The sequence below is a fragment of the Pseudophryne corroboree genome, chromosome 11, assembly GCF_028390025.1.
Source record: "Pseudophryne corroboree isolate aPseCor3 chromosome 11, aPseCor3.hap2, whole genome shotgun sequence".
NCBI lineage: Eukaryota > Metazoa > Chordata > Amphibia > Anura > Myobatrachidae > Pseudophryne > Pseudophryne corroboree.
In genome coordinates, this window is record NC_086454.1 from 19,985,241 (window position 1) to 20,009,500 (window position 24,260).

At 49.2% G+C, this 24,260-nt stretch overlaps 1 protein-coding gene across 1 annotated transcript in view; it reads right to left on the reverse strand.

Moving 5' to 3' along the window:
- The window catches only part of UEVLD (UEV and lactate/malate dehyrogenase domains), a 43,362-nt gene extending 22,515 nt beyond the window's left edge, over positions 1-20,847 (reverse strand). Inside the window, exons 1-6 of the mRNA XM_063946352.1 lie at positions 20,635-20,847; positions 12,025-12,109; positions 11,658-11,723; positions 10,273-10,436; positions 996-1,131; positions 627-727 (exon numbers count right to left, since the gene is read on the reverse strand). Of these exons, the coding sequence (XP_063802422.1) occupies positions 627-727; positions 996-1,131; positions 10,273-10,436; positions 11,658-11,723; positions 12,025-12,109; positions 20,635-20,676 (594 nt within the window). The 5' untranslated portion in view covers positions 20,677-20,847. The remainder of the gene's footprint in view (positions 1-626; positions 728-995; positions 1,132-10,272; positions 10,437-11,657; positions 11,724-12,024; positions 12,110-20,634) is intronic.
- Positions 20,848-24,260: the final 3,413 nt, after the last annotated feature.

Below are 24,260 nucleotides of genomic sequence, written 5' to 3' on the forward strand. Positions count from 1 at the left end.
TAGGCAGTATAATGATACCACCCACTCTTTCTAACATATCGCAATGATGTACATGTATCTGCCACCCACAAGATCAGCTCACTCGTCTCCTGAAACACTTTGTGCTGCTGTGGACATGCTGATGGATCAGATTGACCACAAGGTGTTCTACCTTACATGGAAACATAGAATTTGACGGCAGATAACCTCGCCCGCTTCATCTAGTTAAACGTGGACAAGCAGACGATAATGACTGAAAATAAAACAGTCCTCTGACTCCGAGGGCATGTACCAAAAAGAGGTACTACAGATGGAGCCCTGCTTATCTCTCCCTTTAATAGGATTAATTAAGCCAGGGCAGTCGGACTTACTCCCCTGCTGTATTGTTCTCTCTGTATTGTATTGCAGCTGAGAACAATAGATGAAAGGATTATGCTAATAAGCCTTGGTGCACCTAGGTGCAGCAGAGAAGGCTAGCTGAGTGATGCTCCATCTGTATAAACGGTCACAGGAAAGACTACCCACAACGTTGGTGAAGTTTGTGTGCTTGTGGGTTTGGGTACCAAAGTTACCAGACAAACCCTTGTTTCTGCATGGAACATTCCAGCACTGGCAATTCACATATACATTAGCACTATTGGGCTTACCTTAGCGGATATGGCCAGTAGACAAGCCATAGCCAGGTCTCCGGCTCCCACCACCGTCACTTTACCCTTGCTCGGAGAGCTCACATCTATGCTGGACACACCTGGAAATGTAACACAACACACAGAACATAAGGCTCATGTGCTTGTAAACGTGTCCCGCAGCCCTCTACAACCAGTATGTGTTCCTGCCGCTCCGCAATCCTGGTGACCAGCGACAGCAGCGGGAGAGCCAGGGCGCCACATCACACAGCAGCTAAGAACAGATCCTAGCTCCACCAATTTTATGGTGGGTGATTAGGAACAGGTTCATGGGAGAGGTAGCACCCATAACTCGGGGGGGAAATCCCAGATTTCCCATCTCGCTCTTACCGTCCGTGACCCGAGAGATGAACGAGAGCAGCTCCTTCTGTCTGGCGGCGTCCGCAGCTGAGATGGAATACAGGGGGAGCTCCTCCTCAAACTTCACCCCCATTTCTTTAATCAGCCCAATGATTGTAGACTTGGGCTGAAAGAGGTAATATGTTACATTGTAACACATCAGTCACACGGCTAACAAAGTGACATATACAAACATATACCGTATATACATATGTACATTTATCCTGGCCCAGCAGGGACACAGAAGGGTTGAGTGGTCCAGCACCGCGATACATCTCCTCTGTCCTATCTCCAGAATACAGCACCCAACACTTGTCTATGGTCTGTATGACCTCCCCATTCATACCTATGGGGAGTTCAGGTGGGAGATCCACCCTAGGAGGAGAGGGGATCACAGGGCTGGACCATCAGTTAGGGGGTAATGTGGGACTGGTAAAGATAGATCGTTATAGTTGATTTCATTTAAATGAACTGTATCCAAAACAAAAAAAAAAATATTTTTGGGAGAAATTTTTTATTTATAAAAATGAATGGTGTCAAAGTGTATCTATCATTTACATTATGAGGAGTTAACCAGTCTGACACTAGAATTAGGGAAATCATTATGTATGCTGAATAATTATTCACAAGACTACAGCCAATCAATTCAATAAATACCAGCTATATCATACACTAGCTGAATACCCGTGCTTTGCTACGGAATTTCAAGTGTTTCCGTGCGTATAACTTTCATTTTGAAGGACTTCCTGGTAAACTAATTAGACTTCCAACAGGACATCCCGCCGCTGCCAATCTTTGTCAGATCGCACCTCCGCGCAGGCCTTTCCCATATTGATGCTGTCAAAAGGCTGGCACTGAGGAGAAAAATCCGCCTCCTTCTCTGCCCCGTCCTGCCTCTGATGCTGCCCTGCTCAGTGCTGTACATGCTGGTGCTGAGGAGAATAATCCGCCTCCTTCTCTGCCCCGTCCCGCCTCTGATGCTGCCCTGCTCAGTGCTGTACATGCTGGTGCCGAGGAGAATAATCCGCCTCCTTCTCTGCCCCGTCCCGCCTCTGATGCTGCCCTGCTCAGTGCTGTACATGCTGGTGCTGAGGAGAATAATCCGCCTCCTTCTCTGCCCCGTCCCGCCTCTGATGCTGCCCTGCTCAGTGCTGTACATGCTGGTGCTGAGGAGAATAATCCGCCTCCTTCTCTGCCCCGTCCCGCCTCTGATGCTGCTCTGCTCAGTGCTGTACATGCTGGTGCGGAGGAGAATAATCCGCCTCCTTCTCTGCCCCGTCCTGCTCAGTGCTGTAACTGCTGGTGCTGAGGAGAATAATCTGCCTCCTTCTCTGCCCCGTCCCACCTCTGATGCTGCTCTGCTCAGTGCTGTACATGCTGGTGCTGAGGAGAATAATCCGCCTCCTTCTCTGCCCCGTCCTGCTCAGTGCTGTAACTGCTGGTGCTGAGGAGAATAATCCGCCTCCTTCTCTGCCCCGTCCCGCCTCTGATGCTGCCCTGCTCAATGCTGTAACTGCTGGCGCTGAGGAGAATAATCCGCCTCCTTCTCTGCCCTGTCCTGCCTCTGATGCTGCCCTGCTCAATGCTGTAACTGCTGGTGCTGAGGAGAATAATCCTCCTCCTTCTCTGCCCCGTCCTACCTCTGATGCTGCTCTGCTCAGTGCTGTACATGCTGGTGCTGAGGAGAATAATCCGCCTCCTTCTCTGCCCCGTCCCGCCTCTGATGCTGCTCTGCTCAGTGCTGTACATGCTGGTGCTGAGGAGAATAATCCGCCTCCTTCTCTGCCCCGTCCCGCCTCTGATGCTGCTCTGTTCAGTGCTGTACATGCTGGTGCTGAGGAGAATAATCCGCCTCCTTCTCTGCCCCGTCCCGCCTCTGATGCTGCTCTGCTCAGTGCTGTACATGCTGGTGCTGAGGAGAATAATCCGCCTCCTTCTCTGCCCCGTCCCGCCTCTGATGCTGCTCTGCTCAGTGCTGTACATGCTGGTGCTGAGGAGAATAATCCGCCTCCTTCTCTGCCCCGTCCCGCCTCTGATGCTGCCCTGCTCAATGCTGTAACTGCTGGTGCTGAGGAGAATAATCCGCCTCCTTCTCTGCCCCGTCCCGCCTCTGATGCTGCCCTGCTCAATGCTGTAACTGCTGGCACTGAGGAGAATAATCCGCCTCCTTCTCTGCCCCTGATGCTGCCCTGCTCAGTGCTGTAACTGCTGGCGTTGAGAATAATCCGCCTCCTTCTCTGCCCCGTCCCGCCTCTGATGCTGCTCTGTTCAGTGCTGTACATGCTGGTGCTGAGGAGAATAATCCGCCTCCTTCTCTGCCCCGTCCCGCCTCTGATGCTGCTCTGCTCAGTGCTGTACATGCTGGTGCTGAGGAGAATAATCCGCCTCCTTCTCTGCCCCATCCCGCCTCTGATGCTGCCCTGCTCAGTGCTGTAACTGTTGGTGCTGAGGAGAATAATCCGCCTCCTTCTCTGCCTCGTCCCGCCTCTGATGCTGCCCTGCTCAGTGCTGTAACTGCTGGCACTGAGGAGAATTATCCGCCTCTTCCTCTGCCCCGTGCCACCTCTGATGCTGCCCTGCTCAGTGCTGTACATGTTGGTGCTGAGAAGAATAATCCGCCACCTTCTCTGCCCCATCCTGCCCTGCTCAGTGCTGTAACTGTTGGTGCCGAGGAGAATAATCCGCCTCCTTCTCTGCCCCATCCCTCCTCTGATGCTGCCCTGCTCAGTGCTGTAACTGTTGGTGCTGAGAATAATCCGCCTCCTTCTCTGCCCCGTCCCGCCTCTGATGCTGTCCTCCTGCTCAGTGCTGTAACTGCTGGTGCTGAGGAGAATAATCCGCCTCCTTCTCTGCCACATCCCGCCTCTGATGCTGCCCTGCTCAGTGCTGTAACTGCTGGTGCTGAGGAGAATAATCCTCCTCCTTCTCTGCCCCGTCCCGCCTCTGATGCTGCCCTGCTCAGTGCTGTAACTGTTGGTGCTGAGAATAATCCGCCTCCTTCTCTGCCACATCCCGCCTCTGATGCTGCCCTGCTCAGTGCTGTAAATGCTGGTGCTGAGGATAATAATCTGCCTCCTTCTCTGCCCCGTCCCGCCTCTGATGCTGCCCTGCTCAGTGCTGTCCATGCTGGTGCCGAGGAGAATAATCCGCCTCCTTCTCTGCCCCGTCCCGCCTCTGATGCTGTCCTGCTCAGTGCTATAACTGCTGGTGCTGAGGAGAATAATCCGCCTCCTTCTCTGCCTCGTCCCGCCTCTGATGCTGTCCTGCTCAGTGCTGTAACTGCTGGTGCTGAGGAGAATAATCCGCCTCCTTCTCTGCCCCGTCCCGCCTCTGATGCTGTCCTGCTCAGTGCTGTAACTGCTGGTGCTGAGGAGAATAATCCGCCTCCTTCTCTGCCCCGTCCCGCCTCTAATGCTGCCCTGCTCAGTGCTATAACTGCTGGTGCTGAGGAGAATAATCCGCCTCCTTCTCTGCCTCGTCCCGCCTCGGATGCTGTCCTGCTCAGTGCTGTAACTGCTGGCACTGAGGAGAATAATCCGCCTCTTCCTCTTCCCCGTCCCGCCTCTGATGCTGCCCTGCTCAGTGCTGTAACTGTTGGTGCTGAGGAGAATAATCCGCCTCCTTCTCTGCCTCGTCCCGCCTCTGATGCTACCCTGCTCAGTGCTTTAACTGTTGGTGCTGAGAATAATCCGCCTCCTTCTCTGCCCCGTCCCGCCTCTGATGCGGTCCTACTCAGTGCTGTAACTGCTGGTGCTGAGGAGGATAATCCTCCTCCTTCCCTGCCCCGTCCCACCTCTGATGCTGCCCTGCTCAGTGCTGTAACTATTGGTGTTTAGGAGAATAATCCGCCTCCTTCTCTGCCCCGTCCTGCCTCTGATGCTGCCCTGCTCAGTGCTGTAATGGCTGGTGCTGAGGAGAATAATCCGCCTCCTTCTCTGCCCCGTCCCGCCTCTGATGCTGCCCTGCTCAGTGCTGTTCATGCTGGTGCTGAGGAGAATAATCCTCCTCCTTCTGTGCCCCGTCCTGCCTCTGATGCTGCCCTGCTCAGTGCTGTTACTGCTGGTGCTCAGGAGAATAATCCGCCTCCTTCTCTGCCCCGTCCCGCCTCTGATGCTGTCCTCCTGCTCAGTGCTGTAACTGCTGGTGCTGAGGAGAATAATCCGCCTCCTTCTCTGCCACATCCCGCCTCTGATGCTGCCCTGCTCAGTGCTGTAACTGTTGGTGCTGAGGAGAATAATCTGCCTCCTTCTCTACCCCGTCCCGCCTCTGATGCTGTCCTGCTCAGTGCTGTAACTGCTGGTGCTGAGTATAATCCTCCTCCTCTGCCCCATCCCACCTCTGATGCTGCCCTGCTCAGTTCTGAGGAGAATAATCCGCCTTCTTCTCTGCCCTGTCCCGCCTCTGATGCTGCCTTGCTCAGTGCTGTACATGCTGGTGCTGAGGAGAATAATCCGCCTCCTTCTCTGCCCCGTCCCACCTCTGATGCTGCCCTGCTCAGTGCTGTACCTGCTGGTGCTGAGGAGAATAATCCGCCTCCTTCTCTGCCCCATCCCGCCTCTGATGCTGTCCTGCTCAGTGCTGTAACTGCTGGTGCTGAGTATAATCCGCCTCCTCTGCCCCATCCCGCCTCTGATGCTGCCCTGCTCAGTGCTGTAACTGCTGGTGCTGAGGAGAATAATCCGCCTCCTTCTCTGCCCCGTCCCGCCTCTGATGCTGCCCTGCTCAGTGCTGTAACCTCTGGTGCTGAGGAGAATAATCCGCCTCCTTCTCTGCCCTGTCCTGCCTCTGATGCTGCCCTGCTCAATGCTGTAACTGCTGGTGCTGAGGAGAATAATCCGCCTCCTTCTCTGCCCCGTCCCGCCTCTGATGCTGTCCTGCTCAGTGCTGTAACCTCTGGTGCTGAGGAGAATAATCTGCCTCCTTCTCTGCCCCATCCTGCCTCTGATGCTGCCCTGCTCAGTGCTGTAACTGTTGGTGCTGAGGAGAATAATCCACCTCCTTCTCTGCCCCGTCCCACCTCTGATGCTGCCCTGCTCAGTGGTGTAACTGCTGGCACTGAGGAGAATAATCCGCCTCCTTCTCTGCCCCGTCCTGCCTCTGATGCTGGCCTGCTCAGTGCTGTAAATGTTGGGGCGACAGGCCAAGCTCCGGCCGCTGTATGTTACATATGTAAGGCTTGAAGGGATAGGCTGACTCTATTCCAAAGAGCCCTAGGTCTCTTTGCTTAGCTTCTCGCTCTCCTTAGGGCTCCACCTTTGAGGTAAAAAGGTAAAGATTTTCGCACAACACTTAAGGTCACTGGGAGAGCTGTCGGTGCCCTTTACACCGCAGATAATCAGCTGCTGACTACCAAGCTTTCCTTTAATGCATTTAAGAGTCAAAATATCTATCTCTCCTTTCCTCCTATTGCTCTCTGAGAGGTTCGGCAATGTTTAGTTCAAGTGACAGGTTAACCTCTGATAATTGAGATACTATGCTCTCCTGACTGGAAATAGGTTGGGATAGATAGATAGATAGATAGATAGATAGATAGATAGATAGATAGATAGATAGATAGATAGATAGATAGATAGATAGATAGATAGATAGATAGATAGATAGATAGATAGATAGATAGATACACACACACACTCAGGTTCATAAATATTGGGTCATAGACACAATTCTCATATTTTGGGCGCTATACACCACAATGGATTTGAAATGAAACAAACAAGATATGCTTTAACCACATCCAAATCAGGTGAACGGTGTAGGAATTACAACGGTTTCAATATGTGCCTCCCACTTTTTAAGGGACCAAAAGTAATGACAAACTAAACAATCCTAAATCAAACTTTCACTTTTTAATACTTTGCAGTCAATTACAACCTGAAGTCTAGAACGCATAGACAGACGCTGGGTTTCATCCCTGGTGATGCTCTGCCAAGCCTCTACTGCAAATGTCTTCAATTCCTGCTTGTTCTTGGGGCATTTTCCCTTCAGTTTTGTCTTCATCAAGTGAAATGCATGCTCAATTGGATTCAGGTCAGGTGATTGACTTGGCCATTGCATAAGATTTCACTTATTTGCCTTAAAAAAAACTCTTTGGCGGCTTTCGCAGTATGCTGCGGGTCATTGTCCATCTGCACTGTGAAGCGCCGTCCAATGAGTTCTGAAGCATTTGACTCAATATGAGCAGATAAAATTGCCCGAAACACTTCAGAATTCATCCTGCTGCTTTTGTCCATTGGCAGCCATACATGCCCACTCCATGACTCTACCACCGCCATGCTTCACTGATGAGGTGGTATGTTTTGGATCATCAGCAGTTCCTTTCCTTCTCCATACTCTTCTCTTCCCATCACTCTGGTACAAGTTGATCTTTGTCTCATCTGTCCATAGGATGTTGTTCCAGAACTGTAAAGGCTTTTTTAGATGTTGTTTGGCAAATTCTAATCTGGTCTTCCTGTTTTTGTGGCTCACCAATGGTTTACATCTTGTGGTGAACCCTCTATATTCACTCTTGTGAAGTCTTCTTTTGATTGTTGACTTTGACACATATACACCTACCTCCTGGAGAGTGTTCTTGATCTTGGCAACTATTGTGAAGGGGTTTTTCTTCACCAGGTAAATAATTCTTCTGTAATCTACCACAGTTGGTTTCCGTGGTCTTCCGGGTCTTTTGGTGTTGCTGAGCGCTCCGGTGCGTTTTTTCTTTTTAAGTATGTTCCAAACAGTTGATTTGGCCGCACCTAATGTTTTTGCTATCTCTCTGATGGGTTTGTTTTGATTTTTCAGCCTAATGATGGCTTGCTTCACTGATAGTGGCAGCTCTTTGGATCTCATACTGAGAGTCGACAGCAACAGATTCCAAATGCAAATGTCACACCTGGAATCTACTCCAGACCTTTTACCTGCTTAATTGATGATGAAATAACGAGGGAATAGCCCACTCCTGTCCATGAAATAGCTTTTGAGTCGATTGTCCCATTACTTTTGGTCCCTTAACAAGTGGGAGGCACATATAGAAACCGTTGTAATTCCCACACCGTTCACCTGACTTGGATGTAAATACCCTCAAATTAAAGTGGAAAGGCTGCAGTTAATGCACATCTTGTCTGTTTCATTTCAAATCCATTGTGGTGTTGTATAGAGCCCAAAATATTAGAATTGTGTCAATGTCCCAATATTTATGGACCTGTATCTTGCTGCTTCCTAGTGACTGGATATTCTGCACTCTCAGTGATGTCACTGGTGCCTAGTGACTGGATAGGTTGCACTCTCAGTGATGTCACTGGCTCCTAGTGACTGGATAGGTTGCACTCTCAGTGATGTCACTGGCTCCTAGTGACTGGATAGGTTGCACTCTCAGTGATGTCACTGACTCCTAGTGACTGGATAGGTTGCACTCTCAGTGATGTCACTGGCTCCTGGTGACTGGATTCCCTGCACTCTCAGTGATGTCACTGGCTCCTAGTGACTGGATAGGCTGCACTCTCAGTGATGTCACTGGGTCCTAGTGACTGGATATGTTGCACTCTCAGTGATGTCACTGGCTCCTAGTGACTGGATAGGTTGCACTCTCAGTGATGTCACTGGCTCCTAGTGACTGGATAGGTTGCACTCTCAGTGATGTCACTGGCTCCTGGTGACTGGATTCACTGCACTCTTAGTGATGTCACTGGCTCCTAGTGACTGGATAGGCTGCACTCTCCGTGATGTCACTGGCTCCTGGTGACTGGATAGGCTGCACTCTCCGTGATGTCACTGGCTCCTGGTGACTGGATAGGCTGCACTCTCCGTGATGTCACTGGCTCCTGGTGACTGGATAGGCTGCACTCTCCGTGATGTCACTGGCTCCTGGTGACTGGATAGGCTGCACTCTCCGTGATGTCACTGGCTCCTGGTGACTGGATTCCCTGCACTCTCAGTGATGTCACTGGCTCCTGGTGACTGGATTCCCTGCACTCTCAGTGATGTCACTGGCTCCTAGTGACTGGATAGGCTGCACTCTCAGTGATGTTACTGGCTCCTAGTGACTGGATAGGCTGCACTTTCAGTGATGTCACTGACTCCTAGTGACTGGATAGGCTGCACTCTCAGTGATGTCACTGGCTCCTGGTGACTGGATAGGCTGCACTCTCAGTGATGTCACTGGCTTCTGGTGACTGGATAGGCTGCACTCTCAGTGATGTCACTGGCTCCTGGTGACTGGATTCCCTGCACTCTCAGTGATGTCACTGGCTCCTAGTGACTGGATAGGCTGCACTCTCAGTGATGTCACTGGCTCCTAGTGACTGGATAGGTTGCACTCTCAGTGATGTCACTGGCTCCTGGTGACTGGATTCCCTGCACTCTCAGTGATGTCACTGGCTCCTAGTGACTGGATAGGCTGCACTCTCAGTGATGTCACTGGCTCCTAGTGACTGGATAGGCTGCACTCTCAGTGATGTCACTGGCTCCTAGTGACTGGATAGGCTGCACTTTCAGTGATGTCACTGACTGTCTCTGTTCTAAGTAGGTGACAAATGCACTTTTGGATCTAATTTATTTTTATATTCAGATTAAACAGCAATGACGTGATTCAGAAGTGGACACTACTGCGACCACTCTAGTGTCTGTTGGTGAAGTTGCGGGAGCTATAATACGGCGATGCTAGTTTCTGAAGCCTGCGTCTGAATGTGCAAGGACTGACATGCCCACTTTCTGCGTCCATGCGCGCTGTAACTCTGTCAGTAAATCTTTAGACGCCACCATTGTGTGCACCATCAGCACTCCGCCTGCACTTTGGCCACCCAGAAGCGGCTGTGCACCTAGATGTTTTTTGGACATACGCAGAAGCAAATAATGGCTGGACTACGTGAACAGCAGGACTGCATGTGCCTCAGGACCAGGCCACAGGATGCTGGTATGACCTCCCTGGCGCTGAGCCCGTTTACCATGGTTCCCCAGAGCCTTTAAACTACTGTGTGATCTTTCTTTAAAGGAATTTCAGAGGTAAATATTTAGTCAAAGGAGACTGTAGTGATTGCAATTAGGAGTTTACTGTATTTAGATCTAAATGTGCAATTGTCCCTGTCAGCCGTACATCACAAGCTAAAACCGGAAACACCAGTCTGGTTAGTTATTTACAGGGTGAAACGCGTCACATGACTGGGCAGAGCCATGTGACAGATCCGCAGTGCACACAATAATAATTACAATGGGATGATGTGCAGTGCTCTGGGCAATAGGGTTTTGCTTTACCAGCAGTCAGACATTGCTAGGACTCGGAGGTAGTACTTACATGACTCCAATCATGGAGATATGGCAAATATATCCTTCCCTGCGCGTCTATGTGTTTCCCAAACCGGATTCCCATGCTCTCTGTCGGCTTCAGAAAACATAGTGGGGGAGCAAAGGGGTGGGAGTCCAACAGCCACAGGCAGATGGGGATATTGTACGAGTTACCTTGAAAACAGAATGTTACCATATTAAACATACAGTACATAGATGTGTGTACTCAGCGGGCCATTGTGTCAGCAGGCAATTGTCCCAGCGCCCCACAGTGTCGGGGGGCCATTGTCCCAGCGCCCCACAGTGTCGGGGGGCCATTGTCCCAGTGCCCCACAGTGTCGGGGGGCCATTGTCCCAGTGCCCCACAGTGTCAGGGGGCCATTGTCCCAGCGCCCCACAGTGTCGGGGGGCCATTGTCCCAGCGCCCCACAGTGTCGGGGGGCCATTGTCCCAGCGCCCCACAGTGTCGTGGGGCCATTGTCCCAGCGCCCCACAGTGTCGGGGGGCCATTGTCCCAGCGCCCCACAGTGTCGGGGGGCCATTGTCCCAGCGCCCCACAGTGTCGTGGGGCCATTGTCCCAGCACCCCACAGTGTCGGGGAGCCACTGTCCCAGCACCCCACAGTGTCGGGGAGGGGGGTGTAGGGGCATCATTTTGACACCCCACAGTGTCAGCAGGCCATTGCTCCCACACCACCCACGTGCACTACGCGGGCAACTGGCATTCAGCCAATGTACCACAAATATCACAGTTAGCTGTACACAACAAGAACAATTCAGGAAAATACCGAGTTGCAGCGGGAAGATGTAAGGTGTCAGTCAGGGAGAATGCTTGTGTATATGGCAGTCCTGTAATAAACCTCTGTATAAGTGTGGCACTGACAGATGGTACTATATAGACATTTGGACATCATCCTCAGGCACAGAGAGAGGCGCTGCATATCCCCCAACTGTCCTGTATATAGGTGGGACATGTGTGACTCGAGGGGACTGTCCTGCCGTACCATGGACCAGATTGCAGGGCAGTAGGTAAGTGTACCCCGCTGACAGGTGCCCCATCCCTGCCACACTAACCAGCAACAGGTGCGCACAGCACTGAGAGGGTGCTTGCCATACAAGGAAGGGGGTAACCCGGCTTTTAGGATGTGCTGGACTCTTGGGAGGATGAGTGTCCCAACGTGACATGGTCGCACCCCCGTGTAGCCTGTCCATGGCCCAATCAGGTTGCCCCAATTCAGAAATAAAAGATGGCTGACGCGCCCTAGATTTACAAAGCTAATTAGGATTGTATAAGCATCAGATGGCAACAATTATATAGTAGCCGGTACCACCGTCCTGCGCTGCGTGCACAGCCCCGCCCATTATACAGTTACACAGGATCACTGGAAGACATTACCTTGGAACTTGGTTGGGACGGTCCCTGCGAGGTTCAGCAGATCCTTCTGAGAACCGTCCTTAAAAGCTGAAAATAAACAATAAAAGAAAAACTTTTACCCATCACATACTGATTCCACTGCAGCGGGCATAGTGTTACACAGGCTGGTGACCCCCAGTAGTGACATAAAGGGGTTCCCCACCTTCGGGCGACCCTTTGGGCGTCCACTGTTACTGAAAGGCAATCAGTAGTCCGGGCAGCGCTGACAGCAGGGCGAGGAGGCAGCGGGTAGCGCAGGTGGGAACCCACTGGGGGTAATAAACGCAGCGCCAGGACTGGCTCCGGCTTCTGCCCTGTTAGGAGCCATGTCCACTGGAATGAAACTTACTGTAGGTGTCCATGGAGTAAGTGAAGTTTGGATACATTCTGTGAACATCCTTTAACTCCTCGGTGGTCAGGTCTCGGAATTTATACTGTGGACAGAGAAGGGAACGCGTTCTCACTACCGACATTACAATACAGCCGTCATACACTCGCACTGTTACTGTAATAGGAAGGCGCCTGATTCTCAGGAGAAGCAATGTACCGTATGCGGCCGCATCTAGTGATTGCGCATCCCGGGCTGCATACGCAACTTGTGCAAGAATCTCTGCCGCATCCCTACAGACACTAAACAGACATTGCAGGGAGGGTATCAGGCAGCAACAATGCGAACTCGTGGCTGTATCATGGGCATATAGTCTAAATTATGTAATATTCGTGGCTGCGTCATGGGCGTATAGCCTGAGTTACTCACTATTCGTGGCTACACCGTGAGTGTGTGGCCTGAGTTGCTCACTATTCATTGCTGCGTGGTGGGCGTGTAACCTGAGTTACTCGCTATTCGTTGCTGCATTGTGGGCATGTAGTCTGAATTCCTCACTATTTGTGGCTGCACTGTGGGCGTGTAGCCTGAGTTACTCACTATTCGTGGCTGCATTGTGGGCATGTAGCCTGAGTTACTCACTATTCGTGGCTGCGTCATGGGCGTATAGCCTGAGTTACTCACTATTCGTGGCTGCATTGTGGGCATGTAGTCTGAGTTCCTCACTATTTGTGGCTGCACTGTGGGCGTGTAGCCTGAGTTACTCACTATTCGTGGCTGCATTGTGGGCATGTAGCCTAAGTTACTCACTATTCGTGGCTGCGTCATGGGCGTATAGCCTGAGTTACTCACTATTCCTGGCTGCACTGTGGGCGTGTAGCCTGAGTTGCTCACTATTCCTGGCTGCACTGTGGGCGTGTACCCTGAGTTGCTCACTATTCATGGCTGCGTGGTGGGTGTGTAACCTGAGTTACTCACTATTCGTGGCTGCATTGTGAGCATGTAGTCTGAGTTACTCACTATTCAAGTTACTCACTATTCGTGGCTGCAATGTGAGCATGTAGTCTGAGTTACTCACTATTCGTGGATGCATTGTGAGCATGTAGTCTGAGTTACTCACTATTCGTGGCTGCATTGTGAGCGTGTGGCCTGAGTTGCTCACTATTCATGGTTGCACCGTGGGCGTGTAGCCTGAGTTACTCAATATTCATGGCTGCGTTCTGAGCGTGTTACATGAGTTGCTCACTATTCATGGCTGCGTGGTGATACTGATAATAGTGATACTGGTGGTGTCAGTAACAGTGCAATAATAGTGATACTCGTGGTGACAGCACAGCAGTAATACTTATACTGGTGATGAGAGTAACAGCAGTAATAGTGATACTGGTGGTGACAGTAACAGAGCAGTAATAGTGATACTGGTGATGAGAGTAACAGAGCAATAATAGTGATATTGGTGGTGACAGTAACAGAGCAATAATAGTGATACTGGTGGTGATAGTAACAGGCCAGTAATAGTGATACCGGTGGTGATAGTAACAGGCCATTAATAGTGATACTGGTGAATGATGGTGAAGTAATAGAGCAGTAATAGTGATACTGGTGGTTATAGTAACAGGCCAGTAATAGTGATATTGGTGAATGATGGTGAAGTAATAGAGCAGTAATAGTGATACTGGTGAATGATGGTGAAGTAACAGAGCACCAGTAATAGTGATACTGGTGGTGATAGTAAAAGGCCAGTAATAGTGATACTGGTGAATGGTGGTGATAGTAACAGAGCAGTAATAGTGATACTGGTGGTAATAGTAACAGGCCAGTAATAGTGATACTGGTGGTGATAGTAATAGGCCAGTAATAGTGATACTGGTGAATTATGGTGAAGTAACAGAGCAGTGATAGTGATACTGGTGGTGACCATAACAGTGATACTGGTGAATGGTGGTGACAGTAACAGAACAGTCACAGTGATACTGGTGAACGGTGGTGACAGTAACAGAACAGTCACAGTGATACTGGTGGTGATAGTAATAGGCCAGTAATAGTGATACTGGTGGTGATAGTAATAGGCCAGTAATAGTGATACTGGTGGTGATAGTAACAGGCCATTAATAGTGATACTGGTGAATGGTGGTGAAGTAATAGAGCAGTAATAGTGATACTGGTGGTGATAGTAACAGGCCAGTAACAGTGATACTGGTGAATGATAGTGAAGTAACAGAGCAGTAATAGTGATACTGGTGGTGATCGTAAAAGGACAGTAATAGTGATACTGGTGAATGGTGGTGATAGTAACAGAGCAGTAATAGTGATACTGGTGGTGATAGTAACAGGCCAGTAATAGTGATACTGGTGAATGATGGTGAAGTAGAGCAGTAATAGTGATACTGGTGATACAGTAATAGGCTAGTAATAGTGGTGGCATACCTCCCAACATGACCTCTCCAGGAGGACAGAATGCTCTGCTCCTGGACTTCCCTCTGAATGTATGATTACCATCACCTGTGCTGAAACACCTTTCTTATCCATTACCCTGTACAACACAGGTGCCGGCTATCATACAGTAAGAGGGAAGTGCAGAGCAGAGCATTGTGTCCTCCTGGAGAGGTCATGTTGGGAGATATGACATAGGTATGAGCACTGGGTCAGTATTAGGATACAGCACAGGTGATGGTAATCATACAGTAAGAGTGAAGAGCAGAAGCAGAGCATTGTGTCCTCCTGGAGAGGTCATGTTGGGAGGTATGACATAGGTATGAGCACTGGGTCAGTATTAGGGTACAGCACAGGTAATGGTAATCATACAGTAAGAGGGAAGAGCAGGAGCAGAGCATTGTGTCCTCATGGAGAGGGTCATGTTGGGAGGTATGACATAGGTATGAGCAGTGGATCAGTATTAGGGTACAGCACAGGTGATGGTAATCATACAGTAAGAGGGAAGAGCAGGAGCAGAGCATTGTATCCTCCTGGAGAGGGTCATGTTGGGAGGTATGACATAGGTATGAGCACTGGGTCAGTATTAGGGTACAGCACAGGTGATGGCAATCATACAGTAAGAGGGAAGAGCAGGAGCAGAGCATTGTGTCCTCCTGGAGAGGGTCATGTTGGGAGGTATGACATAGGTATGAGCACTGGGTCAGTATTAGGGTACAGCACAGGTGATGGTAATCATACAGTAAGAGGGAAGTGCAGGCGCAGAGCATTGTGTCCTCCTGGAGAGGTCATGTTGGGAGGTATGACATAGGTATGAGCACTGGGTCAGTATTAGGGTACAGCACAGGTGATGGTAATCATACAGTAAGAGGGAAGAGCAGGAGCAGAGCATTGTGTCCTCCTGGAGAGGGTCATGTTGGGAGGTATGACATAGGTATGAGCACTGGGTCAGTATTAGGGTACAGCACAGGTGATGGTAATCATGCAGTAAGAGGGAAGAGCAGGAGCAGAGCATTGTGTCCTGGAGAGGTCATGTTGGGAGGTATGACATAGGTATGAGCACTGGATCAGTATTAGGGTACAGCACAGGTGATGGTAATCATGCAGTAAGAGGGAAGAGCAGGAGCAGAGCATTGTGTCCTCCTGGAGAGGTCATGTTGGGAGGTATGACATAGGTATGAGCACTGGGTCAGTATTTGGGTACAGCACAGATGATGGCAATCATACAGTAAGAGGGAAGAGCAGGAGCAGGGGTTCCGGACTGAAAGTCGACAGTAACTATGTCGACAATGTCTAGGTCGACCACTATTGGTCGACAGTAACTAGGTCGACAGGGTGTCTAGGTCGACAGGGTCTTTAGGTCGACAGGTCAAAAGGTCGACATGAGTTTTTCACAATTTTTTTCTTTTTTTGAACCTTTTCATACTTAACGATCCACGTGGACTACGATTGGAACGGTAATCTGAGCCGAGCGAAGCGGTAGCGGAGCGAAGGCACCATGCCCGAAGCATGGCGAGCGAAGCGAGCCATGCGAGGGTACGCGGTGCACTAATTGGGGTTCCCGGTCACTCTACGAAGAAAACGACACCAAAATAACATTAAAATCTCATGTCGACCTTTTGACCTGTCGACCTAGAACATGTCGACCTAGACACCCTGTCGACCTAGTTACTGTCGACCAATAGTGGTCGACCTAGTTACTGTCGACTTTCAATACCACACCCCAGGAGCAGAGCATTGTGTCCTCCTGGAGAGGTCATGTTGGGAGGTATGACATAGGTATGAGCACTGGGTCAGTATTAGGCTACAGCACAGGTGATGGTAATCATACAGTAAGAGGGAAGTGCAGGAGCAGAGCATTGTGTCCTCCTGGAGAGGTCATGTTGGGAGGTAGGACATAGGTATGAGCACTGGGTCAGTATTAGGGTACAGCACAGGTGATGGAAATCATACAGTAAGAGGGAAGAGCAGGAGCAGAGCATTGTGTCCTCCTGGAGAGGTCATGTTGGGAGGTATGAAATAGGTATGAGCACTGGGTCAGTATTAGGGTACAGCACAGGTGATGGTAATCATACAGTAAGAGGGAAGAGCAGGAGCAGAGCATTGTGTCCTCATGGAGAGGGTCATGTTGGGAGGTATGACATAGGTATGAGCAGTGGATCAGTATTAGGGTACAGCACAGGTGATGGTAATCATACAGTAAGAGGGAAGAGCAGGAGCAGAGCATTGTATCCTCCTGGAGAGGGTCATGTTGGGAGGTATGACATAGGTATGAGCACTGGGTCAGTATTAGGGTACAGCACAGGTGATGGCAATCATACAGTAAGAGGGAAGAGCAGGAGCAGAGCATTGTGTCCTCCTGGAGAGGGTCATGTTGGGAGGTATGACATAGGTATGAGCACTGGGTCAGTATTAGGGTACAGCACAGGTGATGGTAATCATACAGTAAGAGGGAAGTGCAGGCGCAGAGCATTGTGTCCTCCTGGAGAGGTCATGTTGGGAGGTATGACATAGGTATGAGCACTGGGTCAGTATTAGGGTACAGCACAGGTGATGGTAATCATACAGTAAGAGGGAAGAGCAGGAGCAGAGCATTGTGTCCTCCTGGAGAGGGTCATGTTGGGAGGTATGACATAGGTATGAGCACTGGGTCAGTATTAGGGTACAGCACAGGTGATGGTAATCATGCAGTAAGAGGGAAGAGCAGGAGCAGAGCATTGTGTCCTGGAGAGGTCATGTTGGGAGGTATGACATAGGTATGAGCACTGGATCAGTATTAGGGTACAGCACAGGTGATGGTAATCATGCAGTAAGAGGGAAGAGCAGGAGCAGAGCATTGTGTCCTCCTGGAGAGGTCATGTTGGGAGGTATGACATAGGTATGAGCACTGGGTCAGTATTTGGGTACAGCACAGATGATGGCAATCATACAGTAAGAGGGAAGAGCAGGAGCAGGGGTTCCGGACTGAAAGTCGACAGTAACTATGTCGACAATGTCTAGGTCGACCACTATTGGTCGACAGGGTGTCTAGGTCGACAGGGTCTTTAGGTCGACAGGTCAAAAGGTCGACATGAGTTTTTCACAATTTTTTTCTTTTTTTGAACCTTTTCATACTTAACGATCCACGTGGACTACGATTGGAACGGTAATCTGAGCCGAGCGAAGCGGTAGCGGAGCGAAGGCACCATGCCCGAAGCATGGCGAGCGAAGCGAGCCATGCGAGGGTACGCGGTGCACTAATTGGGGTTCCCGGTCACTCTACGAAGAAAACGACACCAAAATAACATTAAAATCTCATGTCGACCTTTTGACCTGTCGACCTAGAACATGTCGACCTAGACACCCTGTCGACCTAGTTACTGTCGACCAATAGTGGTCGACCTAGTTACTGTCGACTTTCAATACCACACCCCAGGAGCAGAGCATTGTGTCCTCCTGGAGAGGTCATGTTGGGAGGTATGACATAGGTATGAGCACTGGGTCAGTATTAGGCTACAGCACAGGTGATGGTAATCATACAGTAAGAGGGAAGTGCAGGAGCAGAGCATTGTGTCCTCCTGGAGAGGTCATGTTGGGAGGTAGGACATAGGTATGAGCACTGGGTCAGTATTAGGGTACAGCACAGGTGATGGAAATCATACAGTAAGAGGGAAGAGCAGGAGCAGAGCATTGTGTCCTCCTGGAGAGGTCATGTTGGGAGGTATGAAATAGGTATGAGCACTGGGTCAGTATTAGGGTACAGCACAGGTGATGGTAATCATACAGTAAGAGGGAAGAGCAGGAGCAGAGCATTGTGTCCTCCTGGAGAGGTCATGTTGGGAGGTATGACATAGGTATGGGCACTGGGTCAGTATTGGGGTACAGCACAGGTGATGGTAATCATACAGTAAGAGGGAAGAGCAGGAGCAGAGCATTGTGTCCTCCTGGAGAGGTCATGTTGGGAGGTATGACATAGGTATGAGCACTGGGTCAGTATTCGGGTACAGCACAGGCGATGGTAATCATACAGTAAGAGGGAAGAGCAGGAGCAGAGCATTGTATCCTCCTGGAGAGGGTCTTGTTGGGAGGTATGACATAGGTATGAGCACTGGGTCAGTATTAGGGTACAGCACAGGTGATGGTAATCATACAGTAAGAGGGACGAGCAGGAGCAAAGCATTGTGTCCTCCTGGAGAGGTCATGTTGGGAGGTATGACATAGGTATGAGCACTGGGTCAGTATTAGGGTACAGCACAGGTGATGGTAATCATACAGTAAGAGGGAAGAGCAGGAGCAGAGCATTGTGTCCTCCTGGAGAGGTCATGTTGGGAGGTATGACATAGGTATGAGCACTGGGTCAGTATTCGGGTACAGCACAGGCGATGGTAATCATACAGTAAGAGGGAAGAGCAGGAGCAGAGCATTATATCCTCCTGGAGAGGGTCATGTTGGTAGGTATGACATAGGAATAAGCACTGGGTCAGTATTGGGGTACAGCACAGGTGATGGTAATCATACAGTAAGAGGGAAGTGCAGGAGCAGAGCATTGTGTCCTCCTGGAGAGGTCATGTTGGGAGGTATGACATAGGTATGAGCACTGGGTCAGTATTAGGGTACAGCACAGGTGATGGTAATCATACAGTAAGAGGGAAGAGCAGGAGCAGAGCATTGTGTCCTCCTGGAGAGGTCATGTTGGGAGGTATGACATAGGTATGAGCACTGGGTCAGTATTAGGGTACAGCACATGTGATGGTAATCATACAGTAAGAGGCAAGAGCAGGAGCAGAGCATTGTGTCCCTCCTGGAGAGGGTCATGTTGGGAGGTATGACATCGGTATGAGCACTGGGTCAGTATTAGGGTACAGCACAGGTGATGGTAATCATACAGTAAGAGGGAAGAGCAGGAGCAGAGCATTGTGTCCTCCTGGAGAGGTCATGTTGGGAGGTATGACATAGATATGAGCACTGGGTCAGTATTAGGGTATAGCACAGGTGATGGTAATCATACAGTAAGAGGGAAGAGCAGGGGTAGAGCATTGTGTCCTCCTGGAGAGGTCATGTTGGGAGGTATGACATAGGTATGAGCACTGGGTCAGTATTAGGGTACAGCACAGGTGATGGTAATCATACAGTAAGAGGGAAGAGCAAGAGCAGAGCATTGTGTCCTCCTGGAGAGGTCATGTTGGGAGGTATGACATAGGTATGAGCACTGGGTCAGTATTGGGGTACAGCACAGGTGATGGTAATCATACAGTAAGAGGGAAGTGCAGGAGCAGAGCATTGTGTCCTCCTTTAGAGGGTCATGTTGGGAGGTATGACATAGGTATGAGCACTGGATCAGTATTAGGGTACAGCACAGGTGATGGTAATCATACAGTAAGAGGGAAGAGCAGGAGCAGAGCATTGTGTCCCTCCTGGAGAGGTCATGTTGGGAGGTGTGACATAGGTATTAGCACTGGGTCAGTATTAGGATACAGCACAGGTGATGGTAATCATACATTAAGAGGGAAAAGCAGGAGCAGAGCATTGTGTCCCTCCTGGAGAGGTCATGTTGGGAGGTATGACATAGGTATGAGCACTGGGTCAGTATTAGGGTACAGCACAGGTGATGGTAATCATACAGTAAGAGGGAAGAGCAGGAGCAGAGCATTGTGTCCTCCTGGAGAGGGTCATGTTGGGAGGTATGACATAGGTATGAGCACTGGGTCAGTATTAGGGTACAGCACAGGTGATGGTAATCATACAGTAAGAGGGAAGAGCAGGAGCAGAGCATTGTGTCCCTCCTGGAGAGGTCATGTTGGGAGGTGTGACATAGGTATTAGCACTGGGTCAGTATTAGGGTACAGCACAGGTGATGGTAATCATACAGTAAGAGGGAAGAGCAGGAGCAGAGCATTGTGTCCTCCTGGAGAGGGTCATGTTGGGAGGTATGACATAGGTATGAGCACTGGGTCAGTATTGGGGTACAGCACTGGTGATGGTAATCATACAGTAAGAGGGAAGAGCAGGAGCAGAGCATTGTGTCCTCCTGGAGAGATCATGTTGGGAGGTATGACATAGGTATGAGCACTGGGTCAGTATTAGGGTACAGCACAGGTGATGGTAATCATACAGTAAGAGGGAAGAGCAAGAGCAGAGCATTGTGTCCTCCTGGAGAGGTCATGTTGGGAGGTATGTGGTGGTAATAGTGCAGAAAGTAATAATACAGTGACCAGTACTCACCTTTCCCAGCCTCTGTCTCACCAGCTCCACATTAAACTCCATCTGTGTAGATTAGGTGACATACACTGCACAGCGAGATCTCTTCCTGCTTCCTCCTCACACAGCCCGAGACATCCAGCTGGGAGGAGCCGGATCACCCGCCCTGCATCCACTCACCCAGCAGCAGCCAGTGTGTGTGTGTAGTGTGAGGAGGACACTGCTACACCTCAGTGTGGTAACCCTCATGTAACAATGCAACAAGATATACAACTACACTGCAGTGTGTCAGCCTCATGTAACAAGATATACAACTACACTGCAGTGTGTCAGCCTCATGTAACAATGCAACAAGATATACAACTACATTGCAGTGTGTCAGCCTAATGTAACAATGTAACAAGATATACAACTACACTGCAGTGTGTCAGCCTCATGTAACAAGATATACAACTACACTGCAGTGTGTGTCAGCCTCATGTAACAATGCAACAAGGTATACAACTACAGTGCAGTGTGTGTCAGCCTTATGTAGCAATGCAACAAGATATACAACTACACTGCAGCATGTGTGTCAGCCTTATGTAACAATGCAACAAGATATACAACTACACTGCAGTGTGTCAGCCTCATGTAACAATTTAACAAGATATACAACTACACTGCAGTGTGTCAGCCTCATGTAACAAGATATACAACTACACTGCAGTGTGTCAGCCTCATGTAACAATTTAACAAGATATACAACTACACTGCAGTGTGTCAGCCTCATGTAACAATTTAACAAGATATACAACTACACTGCAGTGTGTCAGCCTCATGTAACAAGATATACAACTACACTGCAGTGTGTGTCAGCCTCATGTAACAATTTAACAAGATATACAACTACACTGCAGTGTGTCGGCCTCATGTAACAATGCAACAAGATATGCAACTACACCGCAGTGTGTCAGCCTCATGTAACAAGATATACAACTACACTGCAGTGTGTGTCAGCCTCATGTAACAATGCAACACGATATACAACTACACTGCAGTGTGTCAGCCTCATGTAACAAGATATACAACTACACTGCAGTGTGTGTCAGCCTCATGTAACAATGCAACAAGATATACAACTACAGTGCAGTGTGTGTCAGCCTTATGTAGCAATGCAACAGGGTATACAACTACACTGCAGCGTGTGTCAGCCTCATGTAACAATGCAACAAGATATACAACTACACTGCAGTGTGTCAGCCTCATGTAACAATTTAACAAGATATACAACTACACTGCAGTGTGTCAGCCTCATGTAACAATGCGACAAGATATACAACTACACTGCAGTGTGTGTCAGCGTCATGTAACAATGCAACAAGATATACAACTAAACCGCAGTGTGTCAGTCTCATGTAACCACGCAAGAAGGTATACAACTACACTGCAGCGTGTGTCAGCCTCATGTAACAAGATATACAGCTACACTGCAGTGTGTCAGCCTCATGTAACAAGATATACAACTACACTGCAGTGTGTCAGCCTCATGTAACAATGCAACAAGGTATACAACTACAGTGCAGTGTGTCAGCCTTATGTAGCAATGCAACAGGGTATACAACTACACTGCAGTGTATCAGCCTCATGTACCAACGTAACAAGATATACAACTACACTGCAGTGTGTGTCAGCGTCATGTAACAATGCAACAAGATATACAACTACACTGCAGTGTGTTTCGGCCTCATGTAACAATGCAACAAGATATACAACTACACGAAGTGTGTGTCCATTTGTGTATCTGGCACTGTGGGGCAATGTGTATCTGCCACCCCCATATGTGTATCACGCCCCCATTTTCATTGGCCACACCCATTTTTGGGCTCGTGTACACAGTACCTATAAGACATTTTTTCTACTTGCACCACTGGCCTCATGTAACAATGCAACAAGGTATACAACTACGCTGCAGTGTGTGTCAGCCTCATGTAACAATGCAACAAGATATACAACTACACTGCAGTGTGTCATCCTCATGTAACAATGCAACAAGATATACAACTACACTGCAGTGTGTCAGCCTCATGTAACAATGCAACAAGATATACAATTACACTACAGTGTGTCAGCCTCATGTAACAATGCAACATGATATACAACTACACTGCAGTGTGTATCAGCCTCATGTAACAATGCAACTACACTGCAGTGTGTGTCAGCCTCATGTAACAATGCAACAAGATATACAACTAAACCGCAGTGTGTCAGTCTCATGTAACCACGCAAGAAGGTATACAACTACACTGCAGCGTGTGTCAGCCTCATGTAACAAGATATACAGCTACACTGCAGTGTGTCAGCCTCATGTAACAAGATATACAACTACACTGCAGTGTGTCAGCCTCATGTAACAATGCAACAAGGTATACAACTACAGTGCAGTGTGTCAGCCTTATGTAGCAATGCAACAGGGTATACAACTACACTGCAGTGTATCAGCCTCATGTACCAACGTAACAAGATATACAACTACACTGCAGTGTGTTTCGGCCTCATGTAACAATGCAAGAAGATATACAACTACACTGCAGTGTGTCAGCCTCATGTAACAATGCAACAAGATATACAACTACACTGCAGTGTGTGTCAGCCTCATGTAACAATGCAACAAGATATGCAACTACACTGCAGTGTGTATGTCTGTGTTAGCCTAATGTAACAAGATACTGTATACAACTGCACCTCAGTGTGTGTGCTGTCAATACAGGGATATTTTATATACACACACACATATATATATCTATATCTTATTATATTGATGCATGTATTAAACTTTGCTTGCGCTAACACTCGACACTGCCGCCTGCACATAGGTATGAGCGGGCTGAGGATGGTGTTAGTCGATGCGGTCACAAAAGTTTCAGTTTTCAGAGTTTGGTAAGTGGCACAACTACAACATCCCCATATAGTGTATGATGACTGCGGTGTAATTCATTTAGTGGAGAGCAAAGTGCTATTTACACAGGATTACTGGTGTACGTAGTGTTGATAAATAGGCCTCCTCTATGTATAGGTGCAAGTTTTCTCGCTTGAAAGGTCGTTCCTTCACGCTTGCCTTGCTCCCAGAGCTGGTGTTGGGTTCTCCTGTGTTCTTCCATTCCCCTACGCTTCTCCAACGCAAGCGCCAGGGTATGCGGGATCAGAATTTGGAAGGACTGGAACGTAGGTATGGACATTGAAAGCTTGGCATCAATGGTTTTCCGGCTTCTGACATGGAAACCACCCGTTGCTATATGCGGGAGCAAGCATTAGCTGAGCTGCCGACACCACTTCCGGCCGTCTGCAGCTGCATAGAAGCCGTCAGCCATCGAATACGCGCAGTTAGATGGAAAAAGGTACTTCCATTGAATCAGGAACATCGATGGTTTCTAACCATCAGCTTCCGCTATCCATCGTTACTGGAATGTGTGAACCTGCCATACTTATACCCCTTTCACACCGCACAAATAATCCGGTATATAGCCGGGTTGATGTGCGTTGTAAAAGGTGAAAGCGCTGAATTCCTGGATCGCCTGATCCGGTACTTTAACCCGGGAATAAAGCAGGGTTATTACCGGGTCACGCGCAGTGTGAACGGGTTGCCGGGCCGATGCAATCCGGTACCGGTT